The 24,118-nt window shown below is 32.8% G+C and overlaps 2 protein-coding genes and 1 long non-coding RNA gene across 4 annotated transcripts; all 3 read left to right on the top strand.

Annotated features, from left to right (window-relative positions):
* The first annotated feature begins 1,021 nt into the window (after positions 1–1,021).
* LOC141454419 (probable cytochrome P450 28d1) lies at positions 1,022–16,471 on the top strand. 2 transcript variants are annotated; one of them, XM_074128636.1, is made up of 9 exons: positions 1,022–2,871; positions 6,669–6,876; positions 8,892–9,080; positions 9,175–9,307; positions 10,908–11,104; positions 11,190–11,323; positions 13,125–13,334; positions 14,555–14,800; positions 16,217–16,471. In XM_074128636.1, the coding sequence occupies exons 2-9, from the start codon at positions 6,680–6,682 to the stop codon at positions 16,384–16,386; spliced, it is 1,476 nt and encodes a 491-aa protein (XP_073984737.1). In that variant the 5' UTR covers positions 1,022–2,871; positions 6,669–6,679; the 3' UTR covers positions 16,387–16,471. The 2 variants fall into 2 exon arrangements, with proteins under 2 accessions (XP_073984737.1, XP_073984738.1); XM_074128637.1 differs by lacking the exon at positions 1,022–2,871 and adding an exon at positions 6,082–6,186.
* Positions 13,349–14,472, top strand: LOC141454426 (uncharacterized). The gene is made up of 2 exons (XR_012458714.1): positions 13,349–14,151; positions 14,327–14,472. It is a non-coding gene; the product is annotated as an uncharacterized lncRNA (long non-coding RNA).
* Positions 16,472–21,336: 4,865 nt separating the features above from the next.
* Positions 21,337–23,613, top strand: mtSSB (mitochondrial single stranded DNA-binding protein). The gene is made up of 4 exons (XM_074128650.1): positions 21,337–21,497; positions 21,600–21,723; positions 22,887–23,006; positions 23,072–23,613. Exons 1-4 carry the CDS (start codon positions 21,483–21,485, stop codon positions 23,278–23,280), a joined length of 468 nt encoding a protein of 155 aa, XP_073984751.1. The 5' UTR covers positions 21,337–21,482; the 3' UTR covers positions 23,281–23,613.
* Positions 23,614–24,118: the final 505 nt, after the last annotated feature.

Genomic DNA, 24,118 nt, shown 5'->3' with positions numbered 1-24,118 from the left:
TAATACTTACTAACTTTTTAGGAATACCCAGATTAACCAGAACTTTCATTAGTTCATTCCTATCGACCGAGTCGTATGCCTGCTTAATATCCATGAAGAGATGATGTAGGTCTATATCATATTCATACGTTTTTTTCTAGGGTTTGCCTCAAGGAGAAGATGTGATCAATAGTTGACCGATTACTCCGGAAACCACATTGATATTCGCCTCCAATATCTCCTCAGACCATAATGATAGTCTACGACTGTTAGTACCTTATACACAGATCCCAATAGGGCAATACCTCTATAATTGTTACATTCCAGCTTATCTCCTTTCTTATAAATTGGGCAAATGGCGGCTGTGGCCCAGTCTTCTGGCAGTTCTTCTTCCAACCAAATGTGGCCATATGAGTTTTAGATTTCTTCTACCAGCTCATCCCCTGCGTTTTTAAGCATTTCAGCATTAATTCCATCCAGGCCTGGTGCTTTGTGGTTTTTTAAACGTAGCTATCGATTTCCATTATTTCTTCCTTATCCGGTAAATCAACTTCTTCCGTATCTTCACCTGGCATGTCTAATAAATAGCTACTCCACCTGTTCAACAGTTTTCTATTGTCAGTAATCAACGTACCTTTCTCGCTTTTACACTCGAGAAGCTATGAAAATTAAAAAAAAAAGAAAATCTGCAGTACCTCGTAACCTCATAACCTCATATTACCTCTCAACTCTCAAAGGTTCAAACTCAAATTGCTAATTTTTTTCAGGCGGGGCTTTACGTCCAACTACCAAATTAGGTGTCGTAGATGGAAGCGATTTTCAAACTCATATTTACGTCTTACAAAACATTACGCTGCAAAAAAATAAGTAAGTAATGAATAATTACTTATTACATTGTTTATTACTTAATGAATATTTATCAGTATTAAAGTTATATGTTTATAAATTGTAAGCTTTTTTCTTGCATGTAATTCGTTTAACTTATGTAACTGTAAAAATATGTCATTTTTTTTTAAAAAATTAACCTCTTTTTTGATTGCAGTTTCCAGTTTTGAATATATTTATTCTATAATGGATGTAATGGACCTTAAGTATGCTAATTTGCATTTTACATTGTGTATAATCATAATTGTGTAATCTTACACGCTGAGAGAGAGGCCAGTTTGAATGATGAATGGAATTGTTTTACAATATACACTGAAAATTAGGCATTAAGCTCACTGAGTGATTGTTCTGAACTGTGTAAAAAAATATTTACTGCCCTCAAGGTTGTTCCTTCAAACCCCAATTGTGTAGCAAGAATAGATCCTCATTATGTATAAACAACTTTTGAGGAAAAAAGGAATAGTTATTGAAAGAGGCTGTTGCGGAATTTGATGAAGGGGCCGACAGATTTAATGAATTTCTCATTCTCATTTTAAGGAATTTTAATTATTCTCATTTCACAAATAGAGAATCAGCCATACTACACTGCCTAGGAAGTAACCGGTAATCGCGGCCATCCAGGAAGTGTTTAAGAAAAATTGTGCCGGTTAGTGATGAGTTTCGTACATCATCAATTGTATTTTTACTTTCAGCCTAAAAATTGAAAGGTTAGCAATCTATAAACTAAACATACTGGGGCAGGAAATCCGATATCAATAAATTGTTAGTCCGTTCATGTTTGCGTTAATTAATTTGCAACCCCACTTTTAACCAAAATCTCAAACTCTACATACGAGCTCTGTAAATTAAGTAATGAGACTGATTTTTTTATTCAAAAAGAATTACAATTCTATATTGTCACCTTCAAAATAACTTCCTTCTGAAGCCACACAGCGCTGGAGACGTTTCTTCCACTCCTCATAGCAGTGCTCGAACTCCGATACTGGAACCAGCCTTCAGCGGGTCTCGGTTACAGCCGTTTGAATGTTTTCGACTGTCCCAAAATGAGTTCCCTTGAGGTGTTTTCTGGAACGTCACTTTACTGGTGACGAGTCTTGGGTGTTTGAGTACGACTCAGAAACCAAGCGCCAGAGCATGGAGTGGCACAATTCAACCTCTCTAAGGCCCAAAAAGAAGCAAGGATGGCGAAGTCGAAGATCAAATGCATGCTGATTTGTATTTTCTATATCCACGGAATCGTCCACAAAGAGTTTCTACCTCAAGGCCAAACGGTCAATCAACACTATTACCGAGAGGTTCTTGAAAAACTTCGAAAAAAGGGTTATTCGTGTGAGAGCAAACATCAAGAACATTGTGGGTGTTGCATCACGATAATGCTTCTTGTCACACAGCAATTTTAATAAACGAGTTTTTGGCTAGTAAAAACATTACTGTGGCTCCTCAGCCTCCTTATTCGCCTGACTTGAGCCCTTGTGACTTTTTTCTTTTCCCGAAGTTGAAAAATCACCTCAAGGGAACTCATTTTGGGACAGTCGAAAAATACTGGATACTTAGTAGGCATTTCACTTTTGCTTGTATCTTTCTTCAGAGAATTTGATTTAAGATGTAAAAGAGCTAACTTATAAGGAAAACTCACAATTTTAAATGAAATGTATCAGGTGTAAATTAGAAAAAAGACGGGTGTTTTCACACGTTAAAAAAAGTATTCCTTGGCTAATTTTTGTAATAATGGTGTATCTATGTATTTTGAAGGACAGGAAATCATGAAGATATCAGGATAAAGAAGGCTATTGACATTGTGGTTTTACCTTTACGAGCTCACTTTTCCACTCCTACTCTGAGCTCCTACTACCATCTCTACTTGATCTAGTTCAAAACAGAGCCTAGCGCTTTCTGAACTTCATTCATCAGTCGTTACAATCAACACAACATATAGTACCTACTGACTTGATCTTCTATTGACTTCAGGCGTCCAGTTATATAGTCTTTGCTTTGATGAATGATCTGGTAAGTGCCTTATTGTCAGAAGGGAAACATTCTTGAAGTTTTTTAAAATTTTTTTATGATTTAAGGCGCGCCAACATTAAGCAGCTTTTTTCAGTGCACTGCCGGCCTCCGGACAGTGTTCTCTCGTTACAGACAACACTGTCCATCACCGGACAGTTGGAGCTATAAGAAGCTCCTAGGAAGAGAAAATCTAAGGGTCAGCAGCTGGATTCGAATCCGGGACCTCCGCATGGGAGTCCAGTATGCTAACCGCGTAGCTAATCCCTTCCCTCATTCTTGAAGTTAATGCTTGAATCATTCGTGTTATTCTAGGTTTAAGAAGAGCCTCATCAAGGCTTTGATGACATTTGTAATTTATCTTTTCAAAATAATGACTTTTTTTTTTCCTGACTCCTTTATCAATCAATTTCTCTCATAGAAGTACATGGGAGTACTGTTCACCGTTTTCACCGAATAGACTTCAATATTCTTCCGATTATGTTTTCAAATTTCTTGATTGTTAGATCAGCATAAATCTCGAAAAAGATGGTGTAAATTCTCACGCTACTGTGTCTTATGTTTTTACGCCTCTTGCGTATAGTTAAATTTTCTTGAAACATTGAATGTGTTTAATTTAAAAATAATTTACCTCATATTACACACTATACAGGGTTTATACGGAGGAGTGGTCGAAACTTCGGGAGGTGATTCTACAGCTCAAATGCAACAAAAAATATTCTCTTCACTTTGGCCCGATTCTCAATAGTGTCCAAGATATTTGCATTTTTTACTTTTCCGTCGATGTTCGCGTTTTTCACCATAAAAACGGCCGTAACATTTCTGTCCTTTATCCTACAACAAATCTGCTTATTCCAAACGAAAGAGCATTAAACTACCTATAAATATGCTCAATACAGAGCATCAAAACGATTCTAATAACAATGAAATTTTTACTTGAATGTCTAAAAAAATTCGTTCTCAATGATTTTTGCTAAAATTTTCAACTGCATTTTTTCAATAGTTAATGAATCAAGGAGTCACATAATTTCAGAAAAAGTTGCGCATTTATTGAGCTTCAAGACCATATGGATTTTTTTGGTTTTTAATAAAACCCTACCCCGAACAGAGGGGTGTAAATGCAGAAAACTGGGATTTTGCGTGACCGACTTTTCACTACTAATTTACTCAAATATCAATTTTTGGAGAAAAAACAAAAAGAAAAGTAACCATTTTAGGTTTTAACAATTATTATTCAATAAAACGGAAGTAAAAAATTAAGTAGCAATAAAACACAAAAGTAAAAAGTACAATACGAAGGTGCCTAGCTAAAATTGCTACAAAAATTAAATGGTTAATGTGAGAAATTTACAGTAAAATATGTTAGCTAGTCGCCACGGTAGCCGAGCGGTTAGAGGCTAGACCCGCAAAGCTAAGATGTATTGCGGTACTAGGCTATATTCCCTGGTTTATACCTTCAATGGTTAATGTGAGAAATTTACAGTAAAATATGTTTGCTAGTCGCCACGGTAGTCGATCGGTTAGAGGCTAGACCCGCAAAGCTAAGATGTATTGCGGTACTAGGCTATATTCCCCCGGTCTATACCTTTAATGATTAATATGAGAAATTTACAGTAAAGTATGTTTGCTAGTCGCCACGGTAGCCGAGAGGTTAGAGGCTAGACCCGCAAAGCTAAGATGTATTGCGGTACTAGGCTATATTCCCCCGGTCTATACCTTTAATGGTTAATATGAGAAATTTACAGTAAAGTATGTTTGCTAGTCGCCATGGTAGCCGAGCGGTTAGAGGCTAGACCTGCGAAGCTAAGATGTACTGCGGTACTAGGCTATATTCCCCCGGTCTATACCTTTAATGGTTAATATGAGAAATTAGCAGTAAAGTATGTTTGCTAGTCGCCACGGTAGCCGAGCGGTTAGAGTCTAGACCCGCAAAGCTAAGATGTATTGCGGTACTAAGCTATATTCCCCGGTCTATACCTTTAATGGTTAATATGAGAAATTTGCAGTAAAGTATGTTTGCTAGTCACCACGGTAGTCGATCGGTTAGAGGCTAGACCCGCAAAGCTAAGATGTATTGCGGTACTAGGCTATATTCCCCCGGTCTATACCTTTAATGGTTAATACGAGAAATTTACAGTAAAATATGTTTGCTAGTCGCCATGGTAGCCGAGCGGTTAGAGGCTAGACCTGCGAAGCTAAGATGTACTGCGGTACTAGGCTATATTCCCCGGTCTATACCTTTAATGGTTAATATGAGAAATTTATAGTAAAGTATGTTTGCTAGTCACCACGGTAGTCGATCGGTTAGAGGCTAGACCCGCAAAGCTAAGATGTATTGCGGTACTAGGCTATATTCCCCCGGTCTATACCTTTAATGGTTAATACGAGAAATTTACAGTAAAATATGTTTGCTAGTCGCCATGGTAGCCGAGCGGTTAGAGGCTAGACCTGCGAAGCTAAGATGTACTGCGGTACTAGGCTATATTCCCCGGTCTATACCTTTAATGGTTAATATGAGAAATTTATAGTAAAGTATGTATTGCTAGTCGCCTCCATCCACGACACCTAATTTGGTAGTTGGACGTTTAGCCCCGCCTGAAAAAATAGGCGATTATTTTACTTTACTTTTATTTTCCCAGAAAACGTTATTCAACCGGTTTCTTAGTTTGATGTAAAGTTAAGCACTGCTCTAAATAAATTAAGTTTATTTTTCTAGCTCTGTATAATACTAATTATAAGAATAAAATCTTATAATTTGTAAGTCCGAGACCAGAGAGTCCAGTCCAGACAGTCGCCAAAGGTTTCATTTCCAGAAAAAAGTGAAAGTGTAAGTATAAAACCAGGTTACACTACCAGCTGGCCAAAAATTTGCACAATCTTGTACCAATGATTTCCCATTTAAGGCGGAATCCAGGGTCATGAAATGAGAGTCACTAACAAGCCTCTTATTCCAACCTGACGTGTTTGTAAACTACATTGTGTTTTATAGTGATTAAAGACGGTGAAATATAATTAGTAATTTAATTTGTAAGTCGGTTTTCAAAAACAGATTTTATTATTCTGTAAAGAATATAATTTTATAAATAAATTAATACAAAACATTAATACATACATACATACATAAATAATTAAAACAATAAAATACCTGTAAAGAATAATTAAATTACTAGTTATATTTCACCGTCGTTAAACACTATAGAACACTGTAACGTAATCACTCTCAAATGACGCTAAACCTTCCTAGACTATAACCTACCCTTCAGGCTGTGTGGAGTTGTCGGCAGCCCCCTCTGATGGCACTTTTACATACATTTCTGGGTGGGTGCATAGCTTATACCCAGTTTAAATCCTTAAGTAGCTGCTTGATATTGTTAGAAACATGTTAAATGGTAAATTTGTGTTTCCGATCCCGTTTACGACCTCTTAATTTGGTGGTTGGACGTAAAGCTACATCTCGCAAGTCAAAATGTTTATTAGAATTCAATGATGTAATCATTAATATTGACTCTTATCCATTATCAAAGTTGATTCATCAGTTTGGACTAGAGAATTTGCCTTCAGCTTGTAATATTACAGATACACTACGTTCGATGGCGTATTGCTGAAATTCCAAGGTCAAAGGAAATCCTTTTGGACCAAAAGAGTGTATCTCTCTTTAATGATTAATGACATCTTTGTCAATTTTTCACTGATTTTTCACTTAAAAATCATATTAAGAAGATATAAGGCACCCTTGAAAATTTAAATACGAAAATAGTCGTGCTAGTTCTTAAATCAGCTTTTTGTAATTATATTTTCAGATTGATTATACATGTTAATCGTGTGGCTCTGTTCGGCAGCTGTAGTAGCCTGCGGCTTCCTCATCATTTATATCTGGGCCACTTGGAATAATAATTACTGGTACAAACTTGGAATACCATTTATTAAACCAGCATTTCTATTTGGAAATCTCAAAGATTATGTGCTGTTCAGGAAAAATATTGGAGAGGTGTACAATGAACTCTATTGGTAAGTTCTTTCAGTAGTTTTTTTTCAAGGGGGAAAAAAAGAGTCACTTTAGGTTTTAGGTACTTCTAAGAATATCGTCAGTTAATGGGGATAATGATTGTGAAGTCGTAACAGTCAGAAGTTGTTTTTTTGTTAAGGTGCGTTTCTACTAAACGCGAACACATGTTCTAGTCCCACCACAAGTCGAAGCTCTCAATTTTTTCTCTAATCCGAGAATTCGGGAAAATGTATTCGAATGCTCGCTTGGTTTCTAGTCAGTTAGCAGTTTATTCAATAATTGTAATATTTTCTCAACGTCCATTGGTGTCCATTTTCTTTAATCATGTTTTCCTATAATTTTTTTCTATAATAACAAGTAATAATTCAAGTAACACATGGGCTAAAAAGTCCCGGGCCTAACACATAGATGGCGCTAGTTGAATTGCATTCACCTCTTTTTCAGTTAGTACTAACCTTCAAAAGTCAGCTGTTAAAATTTCGTGATATTCTATTCATTAGTTTGTGAGTTATTGTGCTAAGAGTGATGCTACTTTTGTTATTTTCAAAACAATGGATCAAAAACAATTTCTTGTTTTAATTTTACACTGCTTCTTGATGGGGAAAAAATACCGTTCAAGTGAAGCAATGGCTTGAAAAGTGTTATGGGGACTCTGCTCCAACAGAAACAACAATAAAACGTTGGTTTGCTGACTTCAAACGTGGCCGTAGAGACCGATAATGCAGAACGCAGTGTTAATTGTTATTTTGTAAATTTCATAGAATAATTATTTTTACATTCGCTCTCTAAAACGATGGAAAGTATGGCAAATGTTCGAAATATAATTTTTAAAAGAAAATATTCGATTTGAGAGCCCCCCCGAATCCGGAAAACAAATGTTTTTTTTAGAATTAAGTTTTGCTTCAGACTTGGGCACAGTGCAACGGAAACTCTTGCTAAACTTCAGCAGCCCTACGGAAATAGTGTTTTGTCAAGAGCCCAGGTTTTTCGGTGGTTTAAGGCATTTTCAGAAGGAAGAGAGTCGATTGAAGATGAACCACGTAGCGGAAGGCCTTCATCTTCAAGAACCAATGAAAATGTCGACAGAATCCGGGATCTTGTGCGTTCAGATCGCCGGTTGACAGTCAGAATGATCGGGGAAGAGTTAAATTTGACTCTTTTGGTCATTCGTGATAGAGAACAAACACCAAGAACAAGTGGGTGCTGCATCACGATAATGCTCCTTGTCACACAGCAATTTCAATAAACCAGAGTTTTTGGCCAGTAAAAACATTCCTGTGGCTCCTCCAGCCTCCTTATTCGCCTGACTTGAGTCCTTGTGACTTTTTTTCTCTTCCCGAAGTTGAAAAATCACCTCAAGGGAACTTATTTTGGGCAGTCGGGACAAACATTCAAACGGCTGTAACCGACCAGCTGAAGGCTATTCCAGTATCGGGAGTTCGAGCACTGCTATGAGGAGTGGAAGAAACGTCTCCAGCGCTGTGTGGCTCTTCAGTAGGAAGTTATTTTGAAGGTGGCAATATAGAATTGTAATTCTTTTTGAATACAAAAATTTAAAAAAAAAATCAGTCTCATTACTTAATTTACAGACCTCGTATCTTTGTGTGCGAACAGTCAAGCTCAAGACGAAATGTTTCGTCTGGATGTTGCCTAGTAAGCTTTCGTAATCATGAAGTAAAATTAAATTTTGTTATTAATTAGTGAGATCCTTTGACGATAACATTGCATGATATCCAGGTCAGGCTAAGTGTCTCATTAAGATTTTGTCAGGACGCTCTAGGTCTTGATAACCAGTTAAGCCGTCTGAATAAAATGACAGTTGTGGATACGAACAAACAGACAGATAGATCATTTTATTTAAAAATCAAAATTGAAAGACACTCTTTTTTTTGGACTCAGGAGACCATAAAACAGATATCTCTGATGAATCTCAAAATGGAAAAACTATACGATTACAAATGTTTCTTTTACTCAGTGCATTGAGAGAAAGTGAAAATGTCTTTGTTTTTATATACAGGAAATTCCCAGACGAACCAGCTGTTGGTGTATTTAAACTCAGATCTCCCCAGCTAATGTTACGCGATATAGATTTAATAAAAACTGTTTGTAATAAAGAATTTAATTCCTTTCGTAATCACGAATTAAAATTAAATTCTGAATTTAATGAAGTTGCAGCAAGTAACCCATTTTTAGCTACTGGAGAGAAGTAAGTTAACCATCTTAGTTTTTCCTTGTTGTATTTTTAATAGCATAATTAATTCCTTAATGTTGGAAAAATAAAAATAAAATAATTTTTACAGATGGAAAAGATTAAGAAATCTACACGCTGCCATACTCTCTACAGGTAAACTCAGATTAGTATACCCATATATGTTGAATGTTTGTAAACTTATGGTGGACTATCTTGAACAGCAGGAAAACCAAGATCTAGAGGTAGGAATGAAACAGTAACGACTAAATTAAGTGTTATTATTATTTATTTTTTTTTTGACGTGAATACGTCTTTAAATTTGCTATCATATGGAGGCAATCCAAAAAACCTAATGATAACAAAATCGGAGGATACAGTTTGGCATTGTAGTTTCGAGTCTATCGTCTACATCCAAAATTAAATTAGACCACTGGATAGCTAAAGGATCAAAGAACTCTTTACGATAAACGAAAACTGTGACGCATCGCGCGCGGTGGAGGTGGAAGCGCCGCCATTTTGAGATCATTTTGCTGCGTATCAAGATTTGCAATTTGTATAACTTTTGACTCGGAGAAGCTACGATGTTCGTTTAAGTTTTAACGTCAGCTGTCGTCACAATCTATCGATTGTATATAAAACATTAGTGTAAAATAGTGACAGTGAATATAATAAGGTGTTAGAATAAAAAAATATCAAAAATATAAATGTCGGCCTATAAGCGTCGAAAAGCCAAAACCAAATACAGAGATCGTATACGGTTGGAAAGGGCTTCTCAAGAACAATCGAATGGTAATAATAAAATACCATATGACCGAGTCAAGCTGTGCCTAGGAACGTAAAAGAATGAATGCGGCCGAGCGGATCAACGACGGTGTCAGTACATATGCAGCTGGGGCAGTTGAAATTATGCAAGTGGATGATGAAATCGCTTCTACATCGACAATGGACTGTATAGACATAGATTGTGTTCGATCGTCGATTTGTTTCCTTGATTTCATCCCTAAATACATAAATAAAAATATTTTATATAAAAAATATAACCCGTTACGTAAACGTGTTCACGTATAATACACGGCCGTGTCCATGACACAGCCACACGTTATTTTTTTTTTTTTTACAGTTTTTGTGTTTCCTTCGTCCTTTTTACATAGTCAACACAGGCTTTGTTATTTCCGGTTTATTTTACGAAAAAGAAAAGATCATGAGTTGGATAATATCTAACCAATTCTCGAGTGAATTGGCGCTCTTTCACGTCCAGTTTCTCCAGTTTTTCGAATTTAAGTCTTCACCAAAAAGACATATTTTGGGATCCCCCTCAAAAAAAAAGGAAAAAAAAATCACAGTCCCAAAATATCACAGATAGTTGAACAGTTGGAAAAGTCCAATAGGGCACCCGACTGTAATTTCGGATCCAAATCTCTTCACCGACAGGGATTACTGAATTGGATTCTGTTCAATTTATGTGATTCTCTCGAAAATGATTCTTTATATTGTTTTCGTTTTGGACATAAACCATCACCTGAGCTGTAAGAAGAAGAGAAAAATTAAGTGCAGGCAGGTAGATGATTCAAACCGAGATCTGTGCGTGGGGATTGAGTGTACTAACTAAACTATTCACTTAACTATTTCGCTTCCCCCTAATAATACCCTTATTAATATCATAGAGATAGAAACGTCTTGAGAGAATTCATATGAAGAAGGAAAGTAAATAAATAATTCGTGGACTCTGACAAAAAAGTTTTTATGTGTATAAAACTATTTACAGTTTCATCAATAGTCAGTATTTAATTTCTAACAGTTTGTTTGGGTTGACTCTTTTTCATCTGTGTGTCATACTTTTAGGCGAAAAGTCTCGCAATGTTATATTCAACGGACATACTTGCACGCTGTTTATTCAGTATGAAGATAAATTCATTTATAAACACCAGTCAGGAAATCCATAAAGTAGTTGTAGCGTATTTCAATCGACGAACTTTCTTCAATGCGTCACTGATGTTTTTATCATTGATTCCTTGTCCCAACTATTTACTTCGATTTAGGTTAGTGTTTTTTGTTTTGGTAAAATATTGTTAAAAGTTAGGTTTGCCATATGACAGTAACTGTGTTTGAAACATTTAATTTTAGACATTCAACAAAAGGAGCTACTGATTGTTTGACCAAAATTATTAAAGATTTGTTTGAAAATCCTACAGATGATAACAGTTTACCAAAAAATTTGGTCCAATTAATGGCGCACGAAAGTTTAAGTTCAGCATATAGTAAGTAATCAACAATACTTAATAAAAACATTGGGTCTAAAATGCTACCTTTTTTCTTACCATTTTTTTTAAAGATTCTCATTCATAAATTTGCTTTAAATTTCGAATCTTTGAGCCTTACATTATTATTAACAACATTATAAAGTTTGTAAAACCGTACATTACGGTAAAATTTGTATTGATAGGGAAGCCCTAACCCATCTCCTTTCTAAGTACAGTGGAGTCTCGGTTATCCGTCACCCTTTTATCCGTCTATTCCAATTAACCGTCACTGTCCTCAGGATTTAAAAATTACCAAAAAAAAAACCAAAAAATTATTTTAAAAAGAAAACTTTTTAAAAACTTATTTTAAGTGTACAGAAATTTTAAAGAGGCCTTTTGTCTTAAAAAAAAATCTGGGGTTTACCCCATTTGACCTTTAAGGCTTAAGCGTATAAACGTATAAAATATGTATACCAGTTAATACAAAGTTTTATACACGTTAGACAAAAGAATCTGGAAATTTTAATGGGTTATCCTGTCTATTCGACTACCCGTCATGTGTCCGGTCCCGGTCTTGACGGATAACCGAGACTCCACTGTACTGCCAGTAGACTATTTTTTACATGCGTACACGTGAAGTTAAGATAATCCTACGAACCATTTCCCCTAACTAATAACCTCATTTCACCTCAAATAAGTGAACAACCCTTCGAGTAAATACTTCAGTTTGAAATCTACACAAATCCTTTCTTAGTCTCAATAAAAATAGTACATTTATATGTTTGCAACTGCTATTTATTGAAAGATATTTTAATAACATTATTTGAGCCATTACCGCGAAAAAATCTCAAAAAACTGAATACTCTATTTAGAAAAGTGGCATTTCCAATCATCCGATTTTCATTAATTTTTTGGAAAAACAGTCTCAAATTATATTCTTGTTAACCAGTTAACTGTTTATGACGAAGATATTCGTCATGCGTTTTCAGTAGTGACCATCGGCAGGTAATTTTGCAATTTTAGTTAAAACTAAAATACATTATATTCGTAAGTTTATTTTTTATGTATTTGGTTCCTATTTATGTTAATATAAATAAATGAATAAATGTACACGAAATAAATAACAAAAAAAAAAAAAAATATAAAAGTCATTTCATTGCAACCCAATTTCATATCAAACATACTCTAGGTTTGACGAATATATTCGTCATCGCTTATTTTTGTACGACGCACGTAGGGGACACATTTTCCAACAAGGTCGAAACAATTAACTGGTTAATATCGGTAGCAAGACAGTGCAAAATACAAATATAGTATTTAAAGAGGAAAGAAACCTAACCACCCTCTTCTTCAGCTGGTTAGAAGTGCAACAGATTTCGAGAAAACTGAAAAATTTATTCAATAAAGTAGAAATTTCGGTTAATTGATTCTGGCTAAAACCTTTTGGTGGCCTCACCTGGTGGTACCTAAATGAAATATCTAATTTAAACATTCGTGAGATTTTACGTTTTTGAGATACGATTGATACTATATCTCCAATCGTACATACAGGTATATGTGTAAAAAAAAAATTTACGAGCTCATTGATAGAAAGTAAGAATTACGTGAATTAGTGTAATTGAAGTTAAAACTACTCTCAAATTCTCAATGTAATTGAAATATAAATAAATTTGTTTGGATTGTGATGGCCGAATCAACAACCATAAATATTTATATAAATGAACGACATTTTTGAGACAAGCAAAGGTTGAATTTTATTGAGGAAAGGCTTAAATAAGTTTGCGATCTGAATTCTAATATTTTTATTTACTTTTAATAGAATCTACATATGAAGAACTGGCCAATCATTCAATGACCTATTTTTCTGGATTTGATAGTACCTCTACAGAAATAGCCCTTACTTTGTACATGCTAGCGTTACATCCTGAAGTACAAAATGATTTAAGGAACGAAATCAAAGAAGTTGGAGAAATTGGATTAGGTTTCGATAGATTGCATAAGATGAAATATTTGGAGGCTGTTATAAATGGTAATTCTGTTTCTTTGTTTATTTTATGTGTGTAAATATTGTATGAATTAGCATGTAATGCTTTAATATATAAGCGTTTGGAACCGTAAAATACGCTGGAACAGCACCAATTACCGGTATACTTGTTCACACTATTCGTCATCGCAAACATGTTTTCCATTATTTCTAGTCGTTTTGGTCTTTCAGCGATCATCAGAAGTAGATTTATTGGTCATTGTAGATATTCACTCATAAAGTGTTTATTGCAGCATTAAAATTACCCTTGCCGAGTGACCCTGCCGCTAAATAGAAAAAGTAGCAAAACAATTTTTGTATGTAACCGGCATATTTCTTTTCGTTATCTGAAGAATTATTATTAGAACAAAATTAAAATTTGAAAAATTTGTTCACTACTTTTGTATTTATTGAAGACGTGGTTAAAAACATTTTGGGGGTTGAATAAGTTGTAAATAAAACTAATTGGGATAAAAAAAAAAAGTTTTTAAAATGACTCCATACTAATTAGTTTTTTTAAAATTGTTTTAATTAAATAAATTTATTTAATTAAGACAATTTAAAAAAAAAAATTGTTAAATGATTGTATAAAATCATAGTTGATCGCTGAAAACAGTTAGTAGTCTTGGCAGTCAGGTTTCTATAACCTCTCTAAAGAGTAACCTCCTCCCTTAGCTCGTACGAAATAGGGGTAACCGTATTACATAATGGTTATAAATTACTTTTAGAAAATATTTATTTTAATCGAAATTCTCACCATTTATAACTTTTTTTCTTAAAGAAAAGTGAGGATAAAAGTTTATATTTCCTATTAATAAATTAGGTACAAAATGTTGAAACAAATTTTATAATCTTATTCTAGATTATTTTTAATCTTAAGAAGATTTATTCTGTTTGTAAACCCTGAGATTTTATATTTAGTTTCATCTTCATCAGTATCTTGGTGAATGCTAGTTTACGATTAAAGATAATTTGTATCTTTGATTTCGTGTTACCAGTGGGCCCAAATTATCCACGAGTGGAATGAAAGTCGCCAAAAGAAAGGATAAAGATTTGTGTTTCTGTAAAGCTTGGCTTTATGAAAATTTAATACCAGAAGTCGCTGAAGAATTCTGTCAAGGATTCAGGGTCATCAGTTTGAGATGTGAAATTTTAAACAAATTAGCTCTCAACTAATATATGTATAAAAAAAAATCTACAGAAATATAAATAGTGTCTTTTTACAGAAACAATGAGACTGTATCCTACGTGTTTAGTATCAAGAAGAGAATGCACTCAGGATATTGTATTGAAATCTGGTGTACGGCATTATCCAATAAAGAAAGGGATGACTGTGTCCATCCCATATTACGCTATACACAGGGACGAAGCATACTATCCAGATCCGATGAAATTCAATCCTGACAGATTTTATGAAAAAGAAACGCTATCGCAATTTTTACCATTTGGTATTGGACCAAGAATATGTTTTGGTATGTTAACTTTTAATTATAATAATTTTGGATAAAACGTTTTTAATGAAAGTTAAGTTTCCAATCTTAGAAGGCAATTTAAAGCGTTAACCAGATGTATTTGAATATAAAATAATTAAAAATCACTTAATGAAGTCTCTCAATCGTGTTACTTTCATGAGACAGTATTTACTGTACCTAAATATTGCAGACCCTCCGAAACTAAATCTTGGTGTGAAAATGATTATATCTTATTACATTTCTCATGTAGTAATATATTTTCTTCATACTTTCGAAAAACTCTGCATTTCAGCAACATATTTAATTTGCAATTTATCATGTAGCCGAAAAATTTGGGAAAGCCCAAATATCTTCTCTTAGAACCTGTTTTACTCTAATTCCTTAGAAAATTAATTTTTTACTGTCACATAACACATATTCTTAACAAGAGAATTGTAGCGAACGTGCAGTGTTTTATCAAAAATAAACGTCCGAAATAGAGGTTGTTACAATTTTTTTTTTTTTTTCGTATATGTGTAATCAGCATGACAAAACATCGCTGATAGTTGATATTTAGCTTAATCAATGAGATTTTTGTTAAAATCTGTCAATCGTTAAGTACTAAATAGTTTACTGAAACGATTTTTCAGTAACATTTTCTTTGAAAAATTCTATTAAGGAGGTGTGTGACCCAAAGAAATATGGGTTCAGGCTAGTGGTTTGTCTTCATTCTACAATGCCGTTTCCGTATACGTACATATTCGGTGTAGATCAAATATTAAGAACAAAATGACTAAATAATTAACTAAAATGAGAAAATCTGTTTTAGAAAAGTGCCACTATTCTTTAACTTTCAGGGATTTTTCGTTTGTGATTCCATTTGAATGAAGGTATATGTGTTGTGTTGGTGTAAGCTATGATTTTAATTTAAATGATTAAATTCAAGAAAATCTGATCATAAGGTAATGGATATTGGTTTAAGTGAAGTTTTAAGATTTTCACGAGTTTAGATCCTGTGATTTTTCCTTATTTAGGGTATTCAAGTATATTTATTTAGTTCTGCAACTTCGATTGATTTTTTGAATTTTATAGACAAATCTATTGAGGGCACTTCTAAGAGAGTGCCATAAAAATAGTGCTCTAAAGATAAAATTGAAAATAGTTGCATAGAACTGCATCTCAAGTGCCATTTTCTGTAATGCATGTACCTTACTCTCGTTTACTGTTAAAAGGAGATACCATCTCCTTAACCAAATGTGTTGCTACAATTCACAGTTTGAAGAAAATCGTACCTCTTGATTTTATACTTAGTTCACCTTATAAGTAAATTCCATTTTCGAATTGTAGTAATAATTTTGTCTTACGAGTAATTAGAGAAAAAAATACAAATGTTATTTAATGTAATATTTCTAATTTTGTAAATTTTTTTATTTCTAGGTGCAAAATTTTCCTTAACTGCAATCAAATGCGCAGTTTTCCATATAGTTGACAATTTTGAAATACTACTCAGCCAGAATGTTGAACCTAAAATGCCAGAATTTTGTATAAACTCTCTGATTCCAATACCAAGAGATAAATTGTGGATAAATTTAAGGAAATTAAAGTAGTATAAATTTGTACTATATATACATTTGATTTATTATTAATTATTTAATTAATAAATCTCAAGAAATACATGTATGTATAAATTCATTTTGGATTAATGCAGTGTATTGTATATTGCAGAAATAGTTTCTTACTATGTCAAATTAGTTTTGCAGATTTTTTCTTTTCTAATGCAGTTTATTCTGGACTGAGATCTCATCCAGGCTAACTGGTGACCACCCAGGTAGGTTTTACAAAGAAATCTTGAGGTTTGACACAATCTTTTACAATTTTCTCAAACATTCCACATGATCCGAACATCGAAAGTAAAAGTACTTGTCCAATCAGGGATTAATAAATCCATTATTTTTATCTTGCATCTAAAGTACTAGTGTTAAAACTAAAAGAAGTCGATAAATTATAAAAATGGTTTGATCTCTGGCTCTAAAATTAGACAAAAATTAACTTATATGGATGTATGGTAAATGGACTAATTGGCTTAGCTGGATAAGTACAAATATTTTGCTGCTCCATTTGAATGTCTTAACATATTTGACAACTTTCTTTGAAAAGTTTAAGCATCAGAAGCTAAAGATAGTTCTAGTAGCTACTTATGGTCATCTATATTTCAAGTTGGATTATTAAAGTTCAAGTAGTTGTCAAATATATTTGGAATTTTGTAGAAAACTAGCAAATACTTACGATAAGTAATTCTAATGAAAATAATGAAATTAAAAATCTACAGCCTACATTAATGTACTCACTTCACTTTTCGTTTGTTCATTTATTTCAGAAACTAATATTTTGTATACAAATTTTTCAATTTCCCAAGATCCTTTGCTGTTGGCATCGCCTAATCAAGGATATTAAAGATTAAAAAAATCTCAAGGTAAACGCTTGTTTCGAAGATGACAATGTTAAAACAAATAGTGTTTTTTTACATGTGTTCTGTTTACCAAATGGCCAAACAGAAAAATGGGCAAAAAAAAGAACTCCTCAATAACACAAATTGCTTTTAGGCACGTAAACATGCACCAAATCGATAACTAATGAAGCACTATTAAAAATGAAAAATTATTCATGTCAAAATTTTTATTGCTTCTTAGATTTTAATATTTATTGATTATAAATAATTTGTTGCGGAGACTAATAGTCAGTGTAGCTCTAAAGGGAAGTTGGGCCTCTAGTAAAAATTGTGTTTCAGCTCTTAATAGAATTTACTATGATAATTACTATATTTTGTAAACTATTTGGCGTATTACCACTAACTATAGTGCTTGATAAAAACGGTAGACAATGTTTTTCACGTATGTCCAAAACATACACGATCTTTACTTTACTATTTTTCATTAGTGCTAACATATATTATTGTATTAAACTTAATCACTCAAAACACTTAACACTCATTATATATCTAATTATCAAAAGAAAAGTTTTCAATATTTTTGTCGACACAATAGTAATACCAACAATGACGGTAGTTTGTATTTTAGTAGGTGTTAAAAACTACCATCTATACTATGAAACCTCAATGATAATCGATAGAACTTATAGACAATTATATCTAACCACTCGATATAATCTAATTGGCTTGTTATTTCTAATTTATATGATTTTCTGGCTCAGTGTTAACTTATTTGAATTTTGTTTAATTCGTAAAGATTTTATCTCTTTATTAAAACTATTTTCAACAAGATTAGAACAAACTGTTATGATTACAATCGCGTTTAATTGTTTAAATATTTGTGAAAAATTGTATAAAAGTTTTTCAAAAGTTAATTCAAAAGTAAATTTATTTATTTTTCATGCTAGTAGAAATTTTTCACATTGCAGTTTCACAGAAGGTATATATAATCTTAAACTTAATCTTAGAGCTTAGATTTCGAATAGGTAACGTGCATGAACAAGTACAGGGTATTTTATAATAAATGGCTATCGGCTTTTCCTCGCAAACTGTCAACTTTAACCTTCTTGGTTGAAGACTAGACTAAACTAAAAGACTACATTTAGATTTGAATATTAGTTTAGACATTAACCCAAATCAGAAATTTTGTCCATTTTGGACAAATTTATTCTTCATTATATGCTCATTTATGATGTAGGGTAACATGTCAGACACTTTTAGTTTGATTAGAATGTAGTCTGTATAGTGTAAAATATGTAGGTATGGGTGACAGATTGTGACACCCATCGCCAGGTGGGTACGATAAACCCAAGCAGAAGCACCCATCAACTCCTCTGCTGGTAGTATGTGAACGTCAGTTTGTGTTGTTAGGCTGGGATAAGCCTATTACCAAGAAGAAGCAACGGCTACTACACTTCCCTCCGTCGCGAAAAAGTGGTTTTAGATCGAGGTCTGACTTGATAGAAAACGATAAGCTTTTAGCTAAAGACTCACAGCAAGGTAGATCCGTGCAAGACCAAGGCCCAGCATTTGAGCTCGTTATCTAAGTCTCACTAAATTTAAGAACTTGATCTAACCAACTTAAATCATGAGCGACAAACTCATAATTATAAATTTCATCCCGGAAACGCAATTTGGAATCTTTTTTGGCACATCCCGTTCCAAATCGGCGGGCTTTGGAATTTTTTTAAAAAATTCAAATTAAACCTTTTTGTTTTACCTTTCTTAATTTAGGTAAGTATTTGAAAATAATTGAAAAGGCCAGCACTTGTCATTGGAATCTATGTGAAGGAATATGCCACATAAATACGACATTCGGCAAACAGATACTGTTGATAATGTTCAGCATTTATTTGAAATGTATTTTGCATCCGTATCAATGCCTTCTAGATATTCTAGTAAAAAGGAACCACATATTAAACGATATTATTTTAAATGTAAGCTGGACAATTTTATATTTACTGTTGGCCATAATACAACTTCATGTTTTTACCAAAACTACAAATGAGGTAAACAAATTTTTAATCGTTCATGTAAGACCATTTAATTAAAATCAGCAATTTTTTTAATTTAATTTACACGCTTCCTAATATTTTTTTTAGGCAACGAAAACTGAATATATAATTTGGACAAGGATACATCATGTTCCAAATGTAAAAGCGAAAGAACTAGTTAAGTATTAATTTCTTTTTTACAAATATTATTAAATTTTCACAAAGCATTGCTGAAATTCTGAATATAAAGAAAGAAACGTACCCGGAACCAATAATTTCCGTTAAGATTAAAAACAAAAATAAAATTGAACCTTTTAGAAATTTGACATGATCTCTCAGTAGCAAGAGAAGAAATATAATTGTAATTAACTTATCCATTTAAAACATTATCCTTCAAAAAACTAACCGTTTTATGTTGTTTCAGTTGGAAAAATTTGCAACCAAAATAAAACATCGTAATTGCAATTTCACTGCTTCTGGATTTTTTACATTACACCTGAGAATTTTTGCAAACGTAAGCATTTCTGGAAACATAAAAAATAATTTCATTTCTGTACATTTATGTTTGTTTCAAAATAATTCTTAAAAATTTTTCGAGAATAAACCATGTAATTAATGCGCATCATCAAAACAAAAATTCAAATCAAATTTAAACGGGGATCGCGTATGTGCACCCCGACACCTTCAGGTCATTCAAAAGTCAACAACACCACAAACTGCCTAAACCTGTAACCAACATTAAGGTTACAACAGAAATAACCTTACAACTGTAACCTTTTTTTTTCTTATATGTATCGTATTTGTAATTTTAACCAAGTTATGTAAATTGTGTTTAAAATACAGAATTTTAATGTTTTTTTTAGTTGATACTATCAATTGTGACGCAGTTAGTTATATTGATTTCATTACAAAGTGGTTGATGATATTCAGAAAGAAGACGTATGGACATAAATAAAGGAGCTGTTTGAAATCATTAGTTTTTTTCTTAATCCCCATTTGTTTTTTTTTTAAGATCAGCAAGCGTATTTTTCCTAAGTAAAATATTTACTTTTGAAATACATGTTTAATAGTTCAGAATCTTTACCAGAAATCTCTTGAATGATAGATCTTGTGAGGGAATAACATAATTTATATTTCTAAATGTACGCATCTATAAATGTAGAAAAAGATAGAGAGGAGAGCTAGAATTTGTTCATTTACCTGTGGGTTTGCTTAATCCAACTAGTTGTCTCAACAACCTTTCTTTGGTTAACATTATTGGTAACAATTTTAATGTTACCATAAGAGAAGAAAAATGGTAATGTTTTAATGTTGAAAATATTGATCGTAAGACTTGAATTGAATCATAAGACGAGGATATTTTGATTCTATCCCATAAGGATGGACGAAGAGAACAACGTATTCTAACCGATTTTCATTTCCTTTCTATTTTAGGCTAACAAAAAGATTTGTTTTTTTAACATGCCTACGGAAAAAAAATATGTTCAGTAGAGCACTTTTTACTCTTGGACATCTACAGGGCTTATGAATAATTGTAACATGTTTTATATTATGCGAGTTTGCCTTAATGGTTGGTGTGTCTTCTCAGTTGAGTATTTCAAATGTCAGGACAGAAGACACACCAACCATTCAGGCAAACACGCGTAATGTAATTATTCATAAGTAAATATGATTCCTGAAAGTGACCTAGTCTTATGATTGGGAAGTTTGTGAGCAGACAATGGAATCAAATGTTCAAGATAAAATCCTCAACTATCATTATTTGATAGATAATTAATCAGAAAGAACTTTTCCTGCTTCAACTGTGGGAAGTTGGACTAGTACATTGGCTCTGCAGACCCCCAATTAAATATGTAAACCAAAGTTTGCAAATTTTATTAAAATCGTTTGATTGGTACAACTACATTGCTCAATCAATACTGAATTTTAGAAGAGTTTTACAAAAGATTTTATCTGGCCTTGCAACAAAAATAATAAATATTACGTAATTTTAGGTACGCTTGCGTTAAGTCAAACTGCCGAATCTAATAGGAATATGTAGTGATCTATAAGCGCGCGTAAATTTTACTTCCAGAGTTACTTCTGCGCAATAGTTATTTCTTCTCCATGCGCATTCACACCCGTTGTAGTAGGTTAGAAGAAGGTTAACAATTTTAAACTTATTAGCAAAGAAAAGTCTTATCTCAAGAGCAAAAAAAAAAAAAAATTCATAAGAAAAACGATGTTTCCCTTAAGGGTAAGTTTACTAAATCTATTTATGTATAACTAACTCACTGAATTTGTAAACAATTATTTTCATGTAATAACTCACCTTCCCAAATTGTTTTCTTCTATTCAGTCTGTTCATCGTGTTTTAAAACATAAAGATAAAATTTCAATATTGGAGCAATTAAATCCAATTGCTAGATACGCTACTTTTGAAGAAAATCAGACACCATCTGAAGCAACGCCAATGGAGAAAAGTAAGTTTGAATAAGATTTAGTTTAAATTTAACATATATTCTATTTTTTCCTTCTTCTTTCTTAGCCTTAAGATTATTGCAAATTAGACATTCATTGGTCTGTCCATAAATAGTGGGTAGTTTGCCTGGTAATTTGTATAGTTTGTCATTGTCTGTACGGTTGCGTGAAATCTTATACTATTCTAATTTTATTAGCCCTTATATAGTCATATAAGTTTGGGTAAATGTTTCAAGTCAGTATAGTGTTTAAGTTGGTTGGATGTGGGCAGTTCGTCTGTAATATTGCCCTCCACAGCTGATCTCTATCGTTCTACAGGTGCCTACAGGTAATATCAAATCAACTACTTCAATTGTGTCCAGTGATATAATATTTTTTTATTCAGGAGAGAACTAAACACTGCATAATGTTATCTAAACGTCTAAAACCTGTCTATAATATTCTATTCTTCTGAATATATAAATATATAGTTTTCGTGACCGCAAATTGTTAAACTTAGGATGGAAGATTTGCGAGGAATCGTTCCAATAAAACAACTCGTCTTTTTGCCAACGTTTCGACAAATATATTGTCCTCTTCAGGGCCTGGATATTACAAATACTAAACATTTTACAGTGTCAGTAACATAGAAAAAACAGTAAAAATTAGTAATACAAAAATAAACAGCAAAATACAATAAATTCTTTATAATTATTGAAACTTACGTGGCTATGCGGGTTGATTGAGTTACAGAAAAACCGTTTAACACAAAACACAGGAGAAACCAAATAACCCTTATGCACTAAATAACAAATAACCAAAAGATTTGAAGTAAATTTAAAAAAAAAACAGCAATAATTATGTACAAAATTTGGATATCTATTTTTTAATGACAAAATTGTAGCAGTTAGCTAAATTCGACGTGTCTGTCCTAAAGTTAACTGTGTTGTTCTGTTTTACTATGTGGCACATTTCAAGAAAATTTCGCTTATACTGGTTTTTTTCCCTATCGAGTACTGTAACATTCTGTAAGTCAAAGTTGTGTTTGTTTGTCAATGTGGTGTCGTGAGTAGCGTGGTGGAATTGTCTTTTTTTGTCTTACAATCATACTGATGCTGGTATGATTCCCTTCTTCTATTCTATTCTTCAATATTTAACTTCTTTTTTTCTCTCTTTTATGTTACAGCTTTGAATCAAATCACACTGCTCGGAAGAGTTGGTGGCGAACCACAAAAACGTGGTTCCCTTGAGCATCCCGTAGTTATCTTTTCTTTAGCAACTCATACACATTACAAATATGAATCAGGTATGATGTTTTATCCTATTAGTTATATTGAAAAAGATTTTTCTTTGATTTTTTTTTTTTTAAAGGTGAAACTTCACAGAAAACTGATTGGCACAGAATAAGCGTATTTAAACCATCACTAAGAGATTTGGTATTCAGTTATCTTCACAAAGGCCAAAGAGTACTAGTGAATGGTAGGATTACTTACGGTTCTGTTAAAGAAGATGGTAATATCAAATCAACTACTTCAATTGTGGCCGATGATATAATATTTTTTCATTCAGGAGAGAACTAAATATTGCAGAATGTGATCTAAATTGTATATACCCTAAACTTATTTTTAAAAATAAGATCTTAGAATAAATGTTTTCAGGCAGTTCCGTTCTAGAGAAGATATTAGCTTCTTTTTATACGACTGTTTAAAAGTTTAGTGTTTTTTTTTCTAAAACAATTCAATTTTTTTTTGTATAAGTGCAATTTTAGAACGCATTTAGTTGTTATTGGAACATCATAGAACAGAAAAAAGTTAATTTTGATTTAAGAATCATGTATGTATCAATATATTATAATTCATGAAATTTGTGTATACCATTTATAAAGACTGAATGATTAAATTTATTTTGCATTACATGTTTGTTTATGTTTATTTCCTTTTAATCCTTTATGGATCTGTTGAGACTGATCAGGATTTCAGTTAATATGCCCAGTGCGTAATCATCCTTTCTTGCTAGCTAAATTCGGCACAAGATATTGGTTTAAGCAATAAACGATCACCATTATTTGTAATAATTTTTCCGGTGTTATTAACGTATTTGGGGGGAGGGCAACAGACATAACTCGAAAATATATTTCTGAATTTGATTGTCACACAAAGTTTGGTGGTAGTAAACGCAGTTAATCTGCATGATACTAGTTTTATAACAAGCCCAATCGATACAGTAGCATATCCATTAAAATTAAATTTTAGTCGAAATTTGAATTGAGGAAGATTTAAAGACTTCAGCAATGTTTAGGAAACAAAAGTCTGTAACAGTATATGTAGCTTGAATTTGTTATATTTTAACCAGAAAAATTATTATTTGACGAAGTTTCAGCGACGTAGATCCATTACTGTTCAATTCCATATTAAGGGT

This window comes from Rhodnius prolixus, unplaced genomic scaffold (genome assembly GCF_049639745.1).
Source record: "Rhodnius prolixus isolate KJV_2025 unplaced genomic scaffold, Rpr scaffold_9, whole genome shotgun sequence".
NCBI lineage: Eukaryota > Metazoa > Arthropoda > Insecta > Hemiptera > Reduviidae > Rhodnius > Rhodnius prolixus.
The sequence above is the reverse complement of the archived record's forward strand: the minus strand, read 5'-3'. Positions and strand labels throughout refer to the sequence as shown.